The 17050-nt window shown below is 37.7% G+C and overlaps 1 protein-coding gene across 4 annotated transcripts in view; it reads left to right on the top strand.

Moving 5' to 3' along the window:
- The window catches only part of PANK1 (pantothenate kinase 1), a 119500-nt gene that overhangs the window by 3645 nt on the left and 98805 nt on the right, over positions 1–17050 (top strand). For 2 of the 4 annotated variants that reach the window (XM_050805742.1, XM_050805740.1), the window contains exon 3: positions 3434–5444. The exons of 1 other annotated variant lie outside the window; for it this stretch is intronic. In XM_050805742.1, coding sequence (XP_050661699.1) covers positions 5396–5444 — 49 coding nt within the window. In that variant the 5' untranslated portion in view covers positions 3434–5395. The remainder of the gene's footprint in view (positions 1–3433; positions 5445–17050) is intronic. One more of the 4 variants, XM_050805741.1, reaches the window with a different exon arrangement.

The raw sequence follows: 17050 nt of genomic DNA, 5'->3' as shown, positions 1-17050 counted from the left end.
ATATCATTTCAGTGTGCAAAGGTAACTGGTACAGGAAAAAATATATGTAACTATCTAGAGCTAAGTGCTTGTCTGTAGGAAGTACATAGATATCTATAATTGATACATGAAGAAATAACATTCGGAGGAGCGTATCATTTAAAGATACAGTATTTGGTATAGTAATTGCCAGAAATACTAAAAACAAATTATAAGAATAGTTGCCCCTGGAAAGCAGGCCTGGAGATGTGAAAGGGTGAGTTTTTTTATTATAAGATCTTTTTGAATTTGTGATAAACATTTTTTAAAATTTAATGTGTCCTAGCTGGACTTGGTGGCTCATGCCTGTAATCCCAATGTTTTGGGAGGCTGAGGTAGTAAGATTCCTTGAGCCCAGGAGTTCAAGACCAGCCTGGAAAACATGGCGAAGCCGTGTCTCTACCAAAAGTACAAAAATTAGCCAGGTGTAGTGGTGTCCTCCTGTAGTCCCAGCTACTTCGGAGGCTGAGGTGGGAGGATGGTTTGAGCCTGGGAGGTGAAGGTTGCAGTAAGCCAACATCATACCATTGCACTCCACCCTGGCAACATAGCCAGAGCCTGTCCCCCCCCCCCAAAAAAAAAGAGAAGAAAAGAAAATTTAATGTGTGAGAAAAAAAGAAGCATTTCTTTGTTAATCATTCACTATGTATTAGGCTATGAGATCCCATTACCTCCTTAGTGAAGGAATCTGTAAGCTGTGGTGGTGATTTTTCTTCAGAGTCAACTTGACTAGCTTTAGTCTCAGGAAAAACGCAGTTAAAAAGAAAAACAAAAGGTTAGCTGTAAAACAGCCTCAAACAGGTCCTGTAGGAGTTATTCCAGAAGAAGGCATTGTTATCATAGAAGATAGTTTGAAGTATGTTATTGCCCCTGAAAACCTTCCAGTAGAACAAAATGTGAATGTGGAAGACAGTGATATTGATGATCCTAACCCTCTGTAGGGAGAGGCCAATGTATGTACATCTTAGTTTTTAACAAAAAAGTTTTAAAAGTAAAAAAAATTTAAAAAATTTAAAATTAAAAAAAGTTGATAAAATAAGAATATAAGGGAGGAAAATATTTTATCCAGCTGTACAGTGTGTTTGTGTTTTAAACTAAGTGTGATTACAGAGTCAGAAAGTTAAAAGAAATGTAAGCGTTTATAGGAGTAAAATTATATATTATATATTATATATTATATATAACATGTAAATTATATATAACATAATATATAACATAATATGTTGTGTTATATATGTTATATATTATATATAACAGTATATGTTATATAATATATAATATAAATTATATAATACATGTGTATTATATAAAATATTTATGTTATATATTACATATTTGTATATTATATATAATCTATAATATATATATTATATAAATAATATGTAATATATAATATAGAAACAATATATTATATAAAATTATATAATATATATTACATATGATATATTTTTATATAACATAGTCTCAATGTTATACATTTCTCATATTTACTAGAATTTTTTTCTTTCCAACTTGTAGGCTCAAGGGGTACATGTGCAGGTTTCTTACATGAGTAAATTGCATGTCACAGGTATTGTACAGATAATTTTTGTCACCCAGGTATTCCACGTAATACCCAATTATTTACTAGAATTGAAACATTTCTGAATTATACTAGCCGTTAATGAAAAAAAGTCAAATTCTGGAAAATATTTGAGGAGATTTATTATGAGCTTAATATGAGTGACCAAAGCCTGGGGCACAGTCTCAGGAGGTCCTGAGAACATGTGCCCAAGGTGGTTGGGTTACAACTTGATTTTATACATTTTAGAGGGGCAGAAGTTAACAGGCAGACTATCAATACATGTAAGGTGTCCATTGGTTCAGTCTGAAAAGGCAGAACAACTCGAATTGGCGGTGGGCAGTGCAGGGAAACTTCCAGGTCATAGGTGGATTCAAACGGTTTCTAATTGGCAATAGGTTGAAAGAGCTAAATTATTATCTAAAGACCTGGAATCAGTGGAAAGGAATGTCTGTGTTAAAATAAGGGGTTGTGGAGACCAAGGTTCTTGTTAAGCAGATAAAGCCTCCAAGTAGCAGGCTTCAGAGAGAGTAGATGGCAAACATCTCTTATCGGACCTGAAAAGGTATTATGTAAGACCTTTAGTTAGTCTCTCCTGGATCAGGAAAAGATCTAGAAAAGAAAAAGGGTTATCTATAGGATCCTTATCCCCACAAGAGACAGCTTTGCAGAGCCATTTCAAAATATGTCAAAGAAATATATTTTGGGGTAAAATACTTCAGTTTCTTTCAGGGCCTGCTGTCATGTGATGCTATACTGGAGTCAAGTTAGAATTTGGTATCTTATTGCTACAAAGAGTCTGTTTTGCCAGTGTTAAGATCTCTGTTTTATTGTTAACGCTGATCACTTGTGCCTGAATTCCAAAGGGAGGAGGGTACAATGAGGTATGCCCAACCACCACCCTTCCCATCAAGGCCTGAACTAGTTTTTCAGGTCCTTGGCCAACAGAGGGGTTCATTCAGTCAGTTGGGGGGTTTAGAATTTTGTCTTACAGAACTGTGCTTTTACTCATTTTTATAACAGTCCAGCCAAAAGGACTGCTGTTACACCCAGTAGAAAAAGAAAGACTTGGGAGTGAATCAGTAAACTTCAGGCATTTGTAACAGTTCATGTTAGATATATGAAGAAGATCTAAATATGGGGAAGATGAGAATGAGGAAGAAAAGCTGGCCTTCCAGTAGGAACTTATAAAAGAGTGCATGAAATAAGGCTCAAACCACAGAAGCTTAAAAGTTATTAAAAATGCTAATGAATTCTTTTTGAATTCTAAATTAAAAGAACATTTTATTAGAATGTATAAAATGTATTTTAATTCTGAACTTGATTAACAATTCTGAGTCACAGTTGGGATGTACAATTTTCAGAACAGTTTAGAAACAAGCAAACAAAAAAGCCTTTTAAATGAGTGGATATTTAGGGAATACTTGTGGGAGTGTTTGGGACATTTGCAGTGAGCTCTTTCATTTTTCCTGATTGCTCATTGTGAAGCAGTAAGTAACAGGCAGTAAGTACCAAACAGATCATTTGGTACAAAAAGAAAAATCTATATTCAATAACTATAAATTTAGGAACTCTAACCTCTTGCCACAGCATCTCCATGTTATTCAGCATTGGGGCTCAACTACTGACTGTGTCAGTCAAATAAGAGTATCAGGTTCCTGTGCTAAAACTATTCTAGCTCAAATCATCTTGGCAGACAATACCAGAAAAACAAACATTTTTCTGTCTGTTAAAGTGACCAAATATTAGGAGACTAAATATAAGCAGAAAAGACAAGTAGTAGCTGCATAACCTTGAGCAAGATACTAACTGAGCCTCAGTCTTTTCATCATTAAAATGATATTTTTAATGCAGGTCTACAGTCTCTACTCTGCAATTCCAAAACAGGACAAAAAACAAAAACACTGTGAAACCCAAAAGTGTTTTTGTAAGTTTGGCACCAGGATTATATGCTCAAAAAAAACCTACTGTAAACAAATATGAGGCCTCTATTGTCTCAGCACTTGTATCCATAAGTCACACATGCCTCTATTTGCTGACATTTTCTGACTTGGGGATTAATTCCATGGAAAATGTCGAAAAGAGCTAAAGATATACCTACGGGTAACAGTGAGAAGAAGAAAAGGAAGCATCTGTCTTTATCAGTATCTCAGAAAGTGGAGTTATTGCAGAAACTTGATGTTCGTATGTTCGTGAGGTGTCTTACTGAAGAATATGGTATGGGAACCACCACGATATATGACTTAAAGAAACAGACAAGGTGTTGAAATTTTATAGTGACAGTGATAACCAGGAACTAATGAAAATTAGAAAAATAACGCATAGAGCCAAAAATGAAGACCTTGACCCTGTGTTGAGTGAATGAATTCGACAACAAAGAAGTAAAGATATACCACTGACTGGTTTGTTGGTCATGAAACAAGCTAGAATATACCATGAAGAACTGAATGTTGAAGGAGAGTGTGAATATTCAGAAGGCTGGCTGCAGAAATTTAAAAAGTGTCATGGAATCAAGTATCTTAAAATCTTGGTGAAAAAGCTTCTCCTGATGATGAAGCTACTGAAAATTACATTGATGAATTTGCTAAGATAATATCTCATGAAAATCTTAGCCCTGAACAGATTTACAATGCTGATGAGACAGCTCTGTACTGGTGCTGTGTTCCTAGAAAAACCTCAACAATGGCTAACAAAAGAGCAACAACAGATGTCAAAGATAACAAGCAAAAGTTAACTGTTCTTGGGTGTGCTCATGCTGCAGGCACACACAAGATAAAATTGGCAGTGATCGGAAATAGCCTATATCCATGGTGTTTAAAAGGTATGCATAATTTACCTGTACATTATTATGCACACAAGAAAGCATCAGTAATGGAAAATCTTTTCCAACTGGTTTGATAGGCACTTTGTGCCAGCAGCATGAGCTCATTGCAAACTGGACCAGAAGACAATTGCAAAATTTTATTGTTTCTAGATAACGGTTCTGCATATCCCCCTCCTGCACATCTTGTGAAGAGCAATGCTTTTGGCATTGACTTTTCCCCCAGTGTGATGTCTGTAATACAGCCTTGTGACCAAGGAATTCTACACTCTGTGAAGAGCAAGTATAAACACTTTTTTTTTTTTTAAAGTATGCTTGCTTCAGTTAACAGAGGCCTGAAAATCCAGGACTTCCTTAAAGAATTTAGTCTTAAGGATGCCATCTACACAGTTGCTAATGCTTGGAATGATGTTGATAAGTCAACATTAACAAATGGTTGGCACAGACTTTAGGCTACAATGATGTTTGAAAATGACCTAGCTGATGAAGATTTTGAAGGATTTCATGACTCTAATGAGAAGACAATGGTAGCATAACTCATTACCTTTGCCAAAAGTTTATCAGCCAAAAGTGTAAATAAGTTAGAAGAAGCTGACATTGAAGAAATTGTTAATATTGATAATGATGAACCCATAGTGCACCCTAAGAGTGATGGGGAAATTGCTGAGATGATATTAAATGCAGATCAATATGAAGGTGGTAGTAGTCATGATGATGACATTATGCATTTGGGTGAAAAAAATTTCCATAGATCATATGGTGAAAATGTGTGACTGATTAATTGCTGGCCTTGAACAATGTACATTTATCAGTGAGCAAGAGCTGATGACAATTTAGTCAATTAAAGAGAAACTGCTTAGACAGAAACCAGTGTTAAGGAGGCAGGTGAAACTGGGAAAGTATTTAATAAAGCTCTCTGTGGTAATGCCGCTTCATCTCTTGACAATCCTGTTTCTGGCTCATCAGATGTCCAGCTCCAACCTGGTTTCATAGACATGGTAATACTGGAACAACCTCTTCTCCAAGATTCTCAGGCAGTCAGAGGTAATGAACATTCATTGCATGTATATGTGATATGGGTTAGTTTTCATCAGTATAAGTTTTAAATTTTACTTAAAATTTCTTTAGAAATAAGAAGCTTTTTCACAAGTGACAAAACACATTAAAAGCTTATAGTATGTGTGGTCTATATTTATCTTCCTATTTCATACACCAAGAAACTTATTTATGTAAAAATGTTATTTACCAATAAATTTACTAATATATTTTTGTAAGTAAATTGTAATATTACTTATGGTTTTGTTTCATTTAGTGTGAATTTTCATACATTTATTTGCAGAAATAGTAAGATTAATGTGTTTCATTACATAGTACTATCCTGTACCCATTTGGAATGTTACAAAATATATGCAATTTATGTACTGTATTCGAAAGGATTCCAATTTCTTCCTGAATTCCAAAAACCTCTCATTTCCAAAACACATCCAGTCCCCAGAGTTTTAGATAAGAGATTGTGGATCTGTGATTCTTTTTTGTTGTGAATGATCTAGTGAAGTGATCAATGTAAAATGTCTGGCACAAAGTAAATACTCATTAAGCGTAGTTGCTATTATTAATATTCCATTACTCTACTTTTAAAATGTAAGACAAGCTTTTTCTGGCATTGAAGTTAGGAAGTTGACATAGCATAGGTAATAATAAACATTCTTCAAGTTTTATTACTCTAAGAGATGCTTTGGCAGTGTGATGCTGATAAAGTGTATTAGAGTATCTCCTAAATCTTCATCCAAGAATGGAAACATTTTGCAAGTCAGAGGATAGAAAATGTTACGCTACATCAAGTTAAATTGCATGTTGATAAAATATAAACACATCTAGTTAGCTCTTATTAATCAAAGAAATATAATATTTTTATCTGATGCTAACTATCCTCTCACCTCCTTGTGCCACAAACACCACACAAACAATAATTTAATCTCCCTTGTGAGCAAAGATTGATTTTTTAACCCTGTTTGTATAATTTCAGCTACTATTGTAAGACCTTGACATAGCTGAATACATAAAATTGGTGTTCTGTTTTGTAAAGAAAGCTGTTATTATAAGCCTGATGAATGTGAATTGATACCTGTAGCCTGGTCTTCTTTGTTTTGTTTTATTTTTTGTAATGTTTGTTCATTTAAAATATAAGATGTGTTGCTTTTCTCTCACTATAAAAGGCATACATCATTCTTGTAGAAAACATGGAAAATACAATTTATAAAGAAAATAAACTCATCCCTAATGTGATAGCCAATGATATAATCACTCTTAACATTTGTTTACTTTCAAAGCTATCTGTTGTATTAAACTGTAAGCCTTATGGGGGCAGAAACCATGTCCATTCATTCCTGTTCTCCGCCCTGTCCTTGCCGTCTTACTGTAGTAGGCATGTAACACATTTAAAGAAAACACACACTCATACACTTAGGGACCAAACTATATTCACAGGGTTTTTTGGCCACATTACTTTTAGTGAACACTGTATTGTGAGCATTTTTCCGTATGAATTCTATTTGATTTGACAAAGCCAGATTTTCTACACTGCATTCAACTTACCCTCTTTTCTTTTGGGACTTTCTACTCACAGGCCCAAGGGTAAGCATTATTCTGCAGTCCCTCTGCCAGAGTACCTACCTCCTCTATTGTCCTCATCATTTTTCCATCATAGTTGTCCCTCTTATTTCCCATTAGCTCATGCCACAGCTTTCTGCTGGTTATTCTTACCAGGTATAAGAAACCGTCACCATCATGTAAACTCATATACAACCTGACTGGCGATTGGCTGCCATTCTTTACTCAACATATTTCTTCAATTGGGGTGAGCTAAATTTGCACAGGAGAGGCTTGACATGGAAGGTAGAGAGAATCCCAGAGGGGAGAGAAACAGCAGCAACTCCATCTTAGTAAGTAGGAATATGGAGGGTGGGTCCTGTGTCCACAATGTTATCCATTCCATTCTCTTAGGATCGGTCATAGAAACAAGTCCCATTCAATTGGAAGATGCCTGGAGTCACTATGCTGACCTGGAAATCTCAGCTACGCACATGGTTAACAGTCTGTCCCACTGATATCTAAACTAAAATGAAGAACTGGCCACCAGGTGATATGAAACCTTGTATCATGAGCCAAACCCTAGGAACTGGCCTCATGTCATTGAATTTTTGAACATCATTGACCATGTTGTGTCAGGCTTTTTCTGTAATTTGTGCAAAAATCTAATGACGGATAATGTTCTCCCTCCTCTCCCAGCTAATATGGTTTACATGAGCTGTTCATTTGTTTAACCTAGGGATAGGAGTCATCTACAGTGTGAATTCCAGTTGCTTAGTAGTGGCTGTCTGAAATGCATGTCTGAAAATTTGGAGCCATGTTTTTGCTTAGTCAGTCAGTGTGTGGTGGTCATTTGTTGATATCTGCCATTGGTACAGAAAGTAGAAATGGCAGAACATATGCTGTCTGTCCCTTATGGGGGCCTTACGTTTTCCTATTTACCTTTGGTTCAGACCTTTTGCTTTGCTCAGCTAGTGTAATTTATAAGTCATCTCACAATCTCATATTCTTATTCTGCATTATATTGCTCTAGCCATGGACAGGGACCCCTTTTCCTTGACATACACACAAGCCATTTGTGTGTATATTGGTCACAATTAAAAGGCTGTAGTGATGGAAAGGGTACTTTCACATAAACCAGACATTTAACTTTGGACACACCTGTCTTTAAAAGTCCTTCAGATGAAATGAACATTCTGATATTGAATAGGAATCTAATGTATTCGTATGAAATCATGATTTTTATTATTTTAGAGACAGAGTCTCACTCTGTCACCCAGGCTGGAGTGTAGTGGCATGATGATAGCTCACTGCAATCTCAAATTACTGGGCTCAAGCGAGCCTCCCACCTCAGCCTCCCAAGTAGCTGGGACCACAGGTGCATGCCACCATGCCAGGTGAATTTTTTGTATTTTTTTCTAGAGACAGGGCCTTGCTATGTACCCACGCTGTTCTCAAACTCTTGGCCTTGAGAGATCCTCCCACTTCAGCCTCCCAAAATTCTGGGATTATAGGCATGAGCTACTGTACCTGTCAACTCATCATTTTTAGTACTTATACAGAAATATAGAAGTGTATACACACAGGGGTATGTACACAGGTCAGTGTATACTAACAGGTTAGTATACATGCAGATATGCCCAGTCATAGAACCTAAAAGCAATGATACTCCAGTAATAGTGAGCATGCCTAGTACCCAGATTTGATTTTTAAATACCATTCTTAAATAAAAGGAACCAGGGTTCCTTCAAGAAGTTGTTGGTCCCAGGCAGGTCAGGGAAATTACAAAATGAGCCTGTAATATCTTGTGGTGCCAGAAAGTAAGGAAATGCTTTAAAATAAAGTAAGATTTGTCAGAGGTACACAGGCATCAACCTAAAGAATCTCCAAAAGACCAAAGCTGGAACAATTTGAACAACAAGCTAAATAATAACCATATTGACCATAGTGGATTATAACCCACATGGTAAAATAAATATTCCTGTGACCATATATTGAAGTAATTGATTAAATAAAGAAGTGGGGGAGAAGGGACAACTCTTCCTTTAAGTAGAATTCTGTGGTGGCCAAAGCAACTCCATCTTGGATGATGCTCTGCCACGTTGGCTTCTGATTAACCCCTGCTCTGGGAAGGCCTCTAAGATTTCTAGTTTATCTGTTGTTTTTTCTGCAAGAGCAGGCACTTTAATCCTGACCTTAGGCTAAACAACCTTGATGTTATCATACTTCAATTATCCTACACATCCTTTCTGAACTACCCCTCCTTTATGGTATATAAGACCTGGGTCTTGGGGGTAATGGCATGGGGACCCACCATCTCATCTTGTGCCCATCTGAGACAGAGACATGGCTTCTGTTCATTTAATGTTTCTAAGAAACTGGATGTTTTATTAAATGTTTCTAAGAAGAAAATGGATTTGTTAGCATCTTTCTTTGGCCTCTCAGCTTCCTTGGACTTGGGGAGCAGGTTTGCCCAGACCTGGCCACCACAGAAAAAAATCCAACTAATAATGGTAGAAGAATAGAGAGAAATAGAAAATGACCACTAGGCAGACATCACAATGATAATTGTAGCAGAAAGGATATATAGATGGATGCTAAAATCTGTGAGCGAAAGTTTGAGTTGAAACAGACTGCATAGTCTCAAAGCATTTTCTCCAGACATTTATTAACTATCCAGAGAAAAATATTACAGTGGAGAAACTCAGCAAAAACCCCCTTAATCAAGTGGTAGGTCAACATCACTAGTAGTACAACAATCATGAATCACATTACGTGATACACACATCATATTACGTGAGGACGCAGTATCATTTGTGTGACATTCTTGTAAAAAATGCATCACCTCAGTCCACTCAGAAGAAAACTTGTCGGGCACGGTTGTGCATGCCTGTAATCCCAGTACTTTGGGAGGCTGAGGCAGGAGGATCGCTTGAGGTCGAGACCAACCTGGGTAATGTGGCAAGACCTCATCTGTACTAAAAATAAAAATAATTAGCAGGGCGTGATGGCGCATTCCTGTAGTCCCAGCTACTCAGGAGGCTGAAGTGGGAGGATCATTTGAACCCAGCAGTTCGAGATTACAATGAGCTATAATCACACCACTGCACCCATCCTGGGTGACAGAGCAAGACCCTGTCTCTAAAAAATAAAGAAAAGAAAAGAAAATACAATCTGAGGGACATTCAACAAAATAATTGATCAGTACTCTTCAGAAGTATCAAGGTCGTGAAAGTGCAGGAAAGACTAAGAAACTTACAGTCAACAGGAGACTGAGAATAAATAACAACTAAATACAATGTGGGATTCTGTTTAGGATGCTGGAACAGAAAAAGGACACTGAAGGAAAAACTGACAAAATTCAAATAAGGGCTTACAGTATAATAAGTAATATTATACCAGTGTGGATTTCCTGGTTCTAATAATAGTACTATGATTATGTAACATGTTAAACATTTAAGGAAGCTATGTGCAGGGTGTATGGAAACCCACTATACTATTTTTGCATCTTCTTCATGAACTTAAAGTTTGTTCACAGTAAAAAGTTAAATGATGTTTTGAAAATAAAGAGCCCGTCAGCCACCCCATCTGAAGGGAACACCTCCTTCCAAGCCACTGTTTTCTACAGGTTCAGGCTCCAGCCGTGATATGCAAGCCCATCTCACTCCACACCTCTCATCCTCCAGCCTTCCCTAAGGTCATCCATCTCAATTTATTATGCAGAATGACTTGTCTCTCCTCTACTAACTGAAGGCTAACCTTCAAAAACTCATTAATATGTTGAAACGCGGGGTAATGTAGTCCAGGTCTTTCCTTCAGCAGCCCAGGGGAACCAGCAGAGGCTTCATAATTTTAGACTTTCCTTTCTCCATTTCCCAGGCCCTGAGAAGAGAGGATCAGAATAAAGATTGATTTCCTCATTGATGTGAATTTTGTCACAACCACCATCTTTGGAATTCAGATGTTACTATGGTCAGTTTGGGTTTAAATAACACTTCTGTTTTCTCTATGTTACACTCCTAAGGTTGTTAGGATCCTATAAGCCTATTTACTTGTTTTCTTTAAATGATGGCATATCTAAAAATTGTCTCATTTTATACTTGGAGAATATTGTTAGATTATCTTAAAAGCCTCCATTCCTTTGTTAAGTAATCCAGTTTTGTTTTGCTTTGTTTTCTTTTCAGAAGTATTAAGATCTTCCTCTTTAGTTTTCTGAAACTTTACATGAACTGTCAAGGTATGATCTGGAGTCTTTCAGTTTGTGTTTGTATTTATTTTAAATAGCTCATGGGCCCTTTCACTGGCAGTTTTATTTCTTCGATTGATAATAAGATATTTTAAGGCTGGGTGTGGTGGCTTCCGCCTGTAATCCCAGCACTTTGGGAGGCCGAGGCGGGCGGATCATGAGGTCAGGAGCTTGAGACCAGCCTGGCCAACACGGTGAAACCCCATCTCTACTAAAAATACAAAAATTAGTTGGGCATGGTGGTGTGCGCCTGTAATCCCAGCTACTGGGGAGCGGGGCAGGAGAATGGCTTGAACCCAAAAGGTGGAGGTTGCAGTAAGCCGAGATCGTGCCACTGCACTCCAGCCTGGGCGACAAGTAAGACTCCGTCTCAAAAAAAATGAAAAAAAGAGATTTTATTCTGTTATTCTTTGTATACTCCCTCTCTATCCATTCCCACCATTCTCTCCTTCTGGAACGCCTCTGCAGTTTTCCTCAAATGTGTAGTGATTCTTGGTTGTGTCCTTAGGTTTACATTTTTAGTTACCTGCTAATCTGCCTGTCTCTCTGTCTGTGAGTGCTTATCTGTGTATTGTGTTCTGCTTCCTGTGGTTACAGAGGAGAGGTAGGACATACCACCAAGCTAAGGGGGTCATCAGCTCATCTTCTGGGCATGGGAACCCCCACTTTCTTTTGGTGGTATATATGCCTGCTGAGTACTCCCGGCTTGCAATACCCAAGTGTTCTCATTCACTGGATATTGCTTTTGCGGCTTGCTGCATAGCACAAGTGGAAGAATGAAGGGAGGAACTGCCTAATTGTTCCTACTATTGTAACATTACAAAAATCACACTGAATATTGACTGGGGACTGCCTCTTGTTCCCCATATCTGCTTTTCCTAAGCTTGGAAAGGAAGAAACCTGGACAAACATGTATTTGTTTATATTATCAATTTGATCCAATACTTCTGTAGACATGTTCAAACATTTTTAACAGATATACTACTTTTCAAATAAAATGTTATGTAGAGGATCAATATATTAGGTAAAAGCAAAACTGGTCTGCTTGAAGCAGAGGAGGCAGCCCTGAACGTGAACTGCTGGTCCCCCCTCTATTCACTGCAGCTCCTGAGACCGTCCGTGGAATCCTAGAACTCTGCAGGGCAGTTTAAAAACCACTGATAGGTCCTTAAGAAGTGGGAGCTATCATGAAAATGATATTTATTACTATGAAAATGTTGCCCCTCATCCTTCCCTAGCCCAAGGCCAGCTATAAGCCCTGATACCAGCTTTTGCCGTTTGTCCTCCCAGTCCCATCTTGCAGAGAGAATGATAGAAAAGCCTGGGCACGGTGGCTCATGCCTGTAATCCCAACACTTTGGGAGGCCGAGGCGAGTGGATCACTTGAGGTCGGGAGTTCAAGACCAACCTAGCCAACATAGTGAGACCCCGTCTCTACTAAAAATACAAAAATTGTCTGGGCGAGGTGGCGGGCACCTGTAATCCCAGCTACTCTGGAGGCTGGGGCACCAGAAACGCTTAAACCCAGGAGGCAGAGGTTGCAGTGAGCCGAGATCATGCCACTGCACTGTAGCCTGGCCGATGGAGCGAGACTCTGACTCTCAAAATAAAAAAAAGAAACGAAAAAAGAATAAACAGCTGAGCTTCTACTAAATATGCCTAAGCACCATCCCAGGAACTTACATGCCACCTCACTTAATCCTCACAATGAGGCAAGTGTTTTGATCTACAGGATAAGATGAAAAAACAGAGGCTCAAACAAGCATAGCAGGAATGTGTACAAATTCAAATGTGTAAGAAACGTACAGATATTTTCCTAAGTTTTAATTAAAACCAACTACTAGCATGATTACATTGGAATGGCAGGAAATGACATCTCAGCCATTTGAGGGCTTCCGTCACAAGACATGACTCGGGATCCTAGGATCTTGCCCAACATGCCAAAGCATGGAGAGTGCCTGTCCTGTCATCTGTCTTCCGTCTGCATGAGTATCTGCAGGGTGCCCAGAAAAGCTTACTCTAGACTGTGCTGCTCCATGGCTTCTGTGTGATCTACAATGCCAAAAATATTTGAGAGGTTAGGATCCCAGTCTTTAGAACACAGTATCTCAAGCTGTACCTCAACACATAGCTCTCCTGTCTGAGCTTTCTCCTCTGGCCACTATACCAAGGGTATTCAAGATCACAGGAATCCTCTCATCCTCACAAACCCCCTTTTTAGTGATAGGGAGTATTTGTCTCATCCTTCTTGTTGCTCTCAACGTGTCTGTTTCTTCTTTTCTGGAAACACGTAGCAGAATCTAGAAGAGTTTGAACGATTACATGATAAAAGCTGCTCCATGATAACTTCTGCTTTCCTTGTGCAAAACACCTTGGGGAAAGAAAATGCCAAGGGTCTTCCGCTTAGAAAAAAAGATAGTGAGCATAGGATGGAGAATATGAAGATTTAATTATCTCAATACACTTTCCTGCCACAAAAATTAATCCAATGCCCCCACAGTAATAAGAGGCAGAACTAAAATTAAAAATCACTCTTTCAGTTATGCACACCACCTAAATAGAAAACTCATGTGAAGGTTGAGCTCCAGTTGTTGCTGGGCAGGTGCTCCTGGGCAGGGAAAAGCAGCAGCTGCAGATTCTAGCTGACAGCTGCCCTGTGACCACTCTGATTGAGACCACAGTTGGGCAAGATACACACACTTGAGTCTTAGGGTTTGCAATTCAAACCCAGAGCTGTCTCATCTACAGCAGGACATTCAGTCATCTTACACCAGATAAATGCAGTGTTTCCCAAGGACAGAATCTAAATTATTCTGATCTTGGAATTTCCACATAGTTTATGGTTATGTAAAGATGTGCTTGCCAGAAACAGAATGACAGCGCTATTAAAGACCATTTAAATGGAAGAAGTTTAGGCACCTTCTCAAACTGTAATATTAATACTTGCACAGAGGTTAGGGGCGCCAACCCCCTGCACAGTCGAAAATCCACACGTAACTTTTGACTCCTCCAAAATTTAACTACTAATAGCCTGCTGTTGACTGCCTTACTAATAACATAAACAGTCGATTAACACATATTTTGTAAGGTTGTATGTATACAAACGTACAAAATATATACTGTATTCTTACAATAAACTAGAGAAAATAAAATATTAAGAAAATCACAAGGAAGAGAAGATAGATTTACTGTTTATTAAGTGGAACTGGATCATAAAGGTCTTCATCATTTTACATTAAGTATGCTGAAGAGGAAGAAGAGGAGGAGGAGGGGAGGTTGGTCTTGCTGTCTCGGGGGCAGCAGAGATGGAATAAAATCCACGTATAAGTGGACCCAAACAATTCAAACTCATGTTGTTTAAGTGTCTACTGTATATCCCTTTGAACAATAATTTTCATATTTTCAGGTAGAAGGCTTATTTTAATACTGTTTCAAACAACCAAGAAGCTCATTTTGTTCTAAATTAACTTTTGCAGTATAATATGGATTTGTTATACTCAGAAACAAAATTTTAAATAGCAAAAGGCTCTGAGAAAACAGAGCCACTTAATTTTAAATCTGTCTTTATTTTTGTTTACAATAGTATTTTTATATTGACCTCAGCTAATAAAAACATGTTAAAAATTTAAAAATGCAGGATGGAAGAGGTGGTGTGGATCCTCTGAACAGCCAAAAGAGAAGTAATAAAGTTGAGGTTTTCGTAAGTGAGACCTTTGGACCAACAGTATTTTGTTGACCCTAGTCCATGTTTTTCTCTCAGTAAACCTTTTAGATGTGTTATGGGGTATGACAAAAGCAAAAGCAAGGGTAGAAAGAATAACTCTCCAAAGATACACCACCCAAAGACTACCACTGTTAATATTTTGATCTATTAAATCTATTTCTTTTGGAGTCTTTTGCTATATATTTTTTCTTTTTTTTTTTTTGAGACAGAGTCTCACTCTGTCGCCCAGGCTGGAGTGCAGTGGTGCAATCTCAGCTCACTGCAACCTCCATCTCCTGGGTTCAAGTGATTCTCCTGCCTCAGCCTCCAAAGTAGCTAGTATTACTAATTTTTTGTATTTTTAGTAGAGACGGGGTTTCACCGTGTTAGCCAGGATGATCTCGATCTCCTGACCTCATGATCCACCCGCCTCAGCCTCCCAAAGTGCTGGGATTACAGGTGTCAGCCACCACGCTGGCCCTTCTTATATATATTTTCAAATATTGACCACTGTTAATATTGTCTGTTTCCTTTTTTTTTTTTTTTTTTTTTTTTTTTCTTTTTTAAGACAGAGTCTCCCTCTGTTGCCCAGGCTGGAATGCAGTGGCATGATCTCGACTCACTGCAACCTCTGCCTCCCAGGTTCAAGTGATTCTCATGCCTCAGCCTCCCCAGTAGCTGAAATTACAGGCGCACACCACCATGCCTGGCTAATTTTTGTATTTTCAGTAGAGACAGGGTTTCACCATGTTGGTCAGGCTGGTCTGGAACTCCTGACCTTAGGTGATCCACCCACCTTGCCCTCCCAAAGTACGGGATTACAGGCATGAGCCATGGCACCTGGCCTGTTTCTTTTATAGTCATGTTCAAACAGTATTTATGTAGTATTCTGTTTCTTCCTTTATTACTTATTATTATAAGTATTTCCCCCATTTAATAAATAGACTCTTCATAATCCTTTTTAATGGCTAATAATCGTTCATGTGGCTGCATTATTTACTTAACTAATTCCCTATTATTGTACACAGAAAGAATTGTCTTCCAGAAAATTCATTCCTGTGCTTTGCCTCTCAAATTAGCCTTGGTGTATGTGGCTAAGTCTCAGGAGTTTCTGGATACCAAAGGATAAGTATCTTCTTAGACTCAAAAATTGTTCACAAAATTGGAAGCAGAGATTCATCTAAAATAGACCCAATTCTGATATATTATGACATATAATTAGAAATGTGTATGAATTTTTATGATAAACCAGGAAAATAATTTTAAACATTAAATGTGGTTGAAAACTATTTTGTGTATATATTTGTGAATTATAGATGCAACCTGTATGAATAGAACTGTGTAGGGTCTTTTGTGATACTTAATTTTACATCTTTTGTAGGTGTACAAAAGAAAGCAGAGTCTGTATGATTACATAAGAAAACAAAACCTTGCCTTGCTTTCACTGAAGGATTTCTAGAACTGTGTATCTGTACTCCTGCTCTATTTTAAGTATGTCTATCCTTTGATTGTATTTTAGATAATAAAACAAGAAACTCTTGTTCAGTACTTTGGCGTTGTTTTCCTTATTTTTTCTCTTTTTGCATTATTTGAAATGAGTTTTATTCCTTTTCTGTATCGTTTTCTTTTTTATCGGAAACATGTTTTATGTTTAAGAATTGATTTATAAAGCGGCTTTTATAACTTCTTTTTCCATATTATAAAATTTTATTCTGATTAAGAAGACACAACATAAAATTTACCACGTTAACCAATTTTAAGTGTACAGTTCAGTAGTGTTAAACATATACACATCGTTGTAGAACAGATCTCCAGAACTTTTTCATCTTGCAAACTGAACCATACCCATGAAACAGTAACTCTCCACTTCCACTTCTCCACCTATCAGCCACTTCCCTGGCTGGCTGCCGGTAATAACCATTCTGCTTTCTGTTTCTATGAGTGTACTTCATATAAATGGACTCACAATGTTGGTCTTCTTAATTCACTTAGCTTAATTCTGGCTTAATTCACTTAGCTTAATGTCTTCATCCATGTTGTAACACATGACAAGATTTCCTTCCATTTTATAATACTCTATTGTGAGTGTCTTCCACATTTTGCTATCTATTC

The sequence above is a fragment of the Macaca thibetana genome, chromosome 9, assembly GCF_024542745.1.
Source record: "Macaca thibetana thibetana isolate TM-01 chromosome 9, ASM2454274v1, whole genome shotgun sequence".
Lineage (NCBI taxonomy): Eukaryota > Metazoa > Chordata > Mammalia > Primates > Cercopithecidae > Macaca > Macaca thibetana.
Note: the sequence above shows the minus strand (reverse complement) of the source record. Positions and strands in the feature narration are given on the sequence as shown.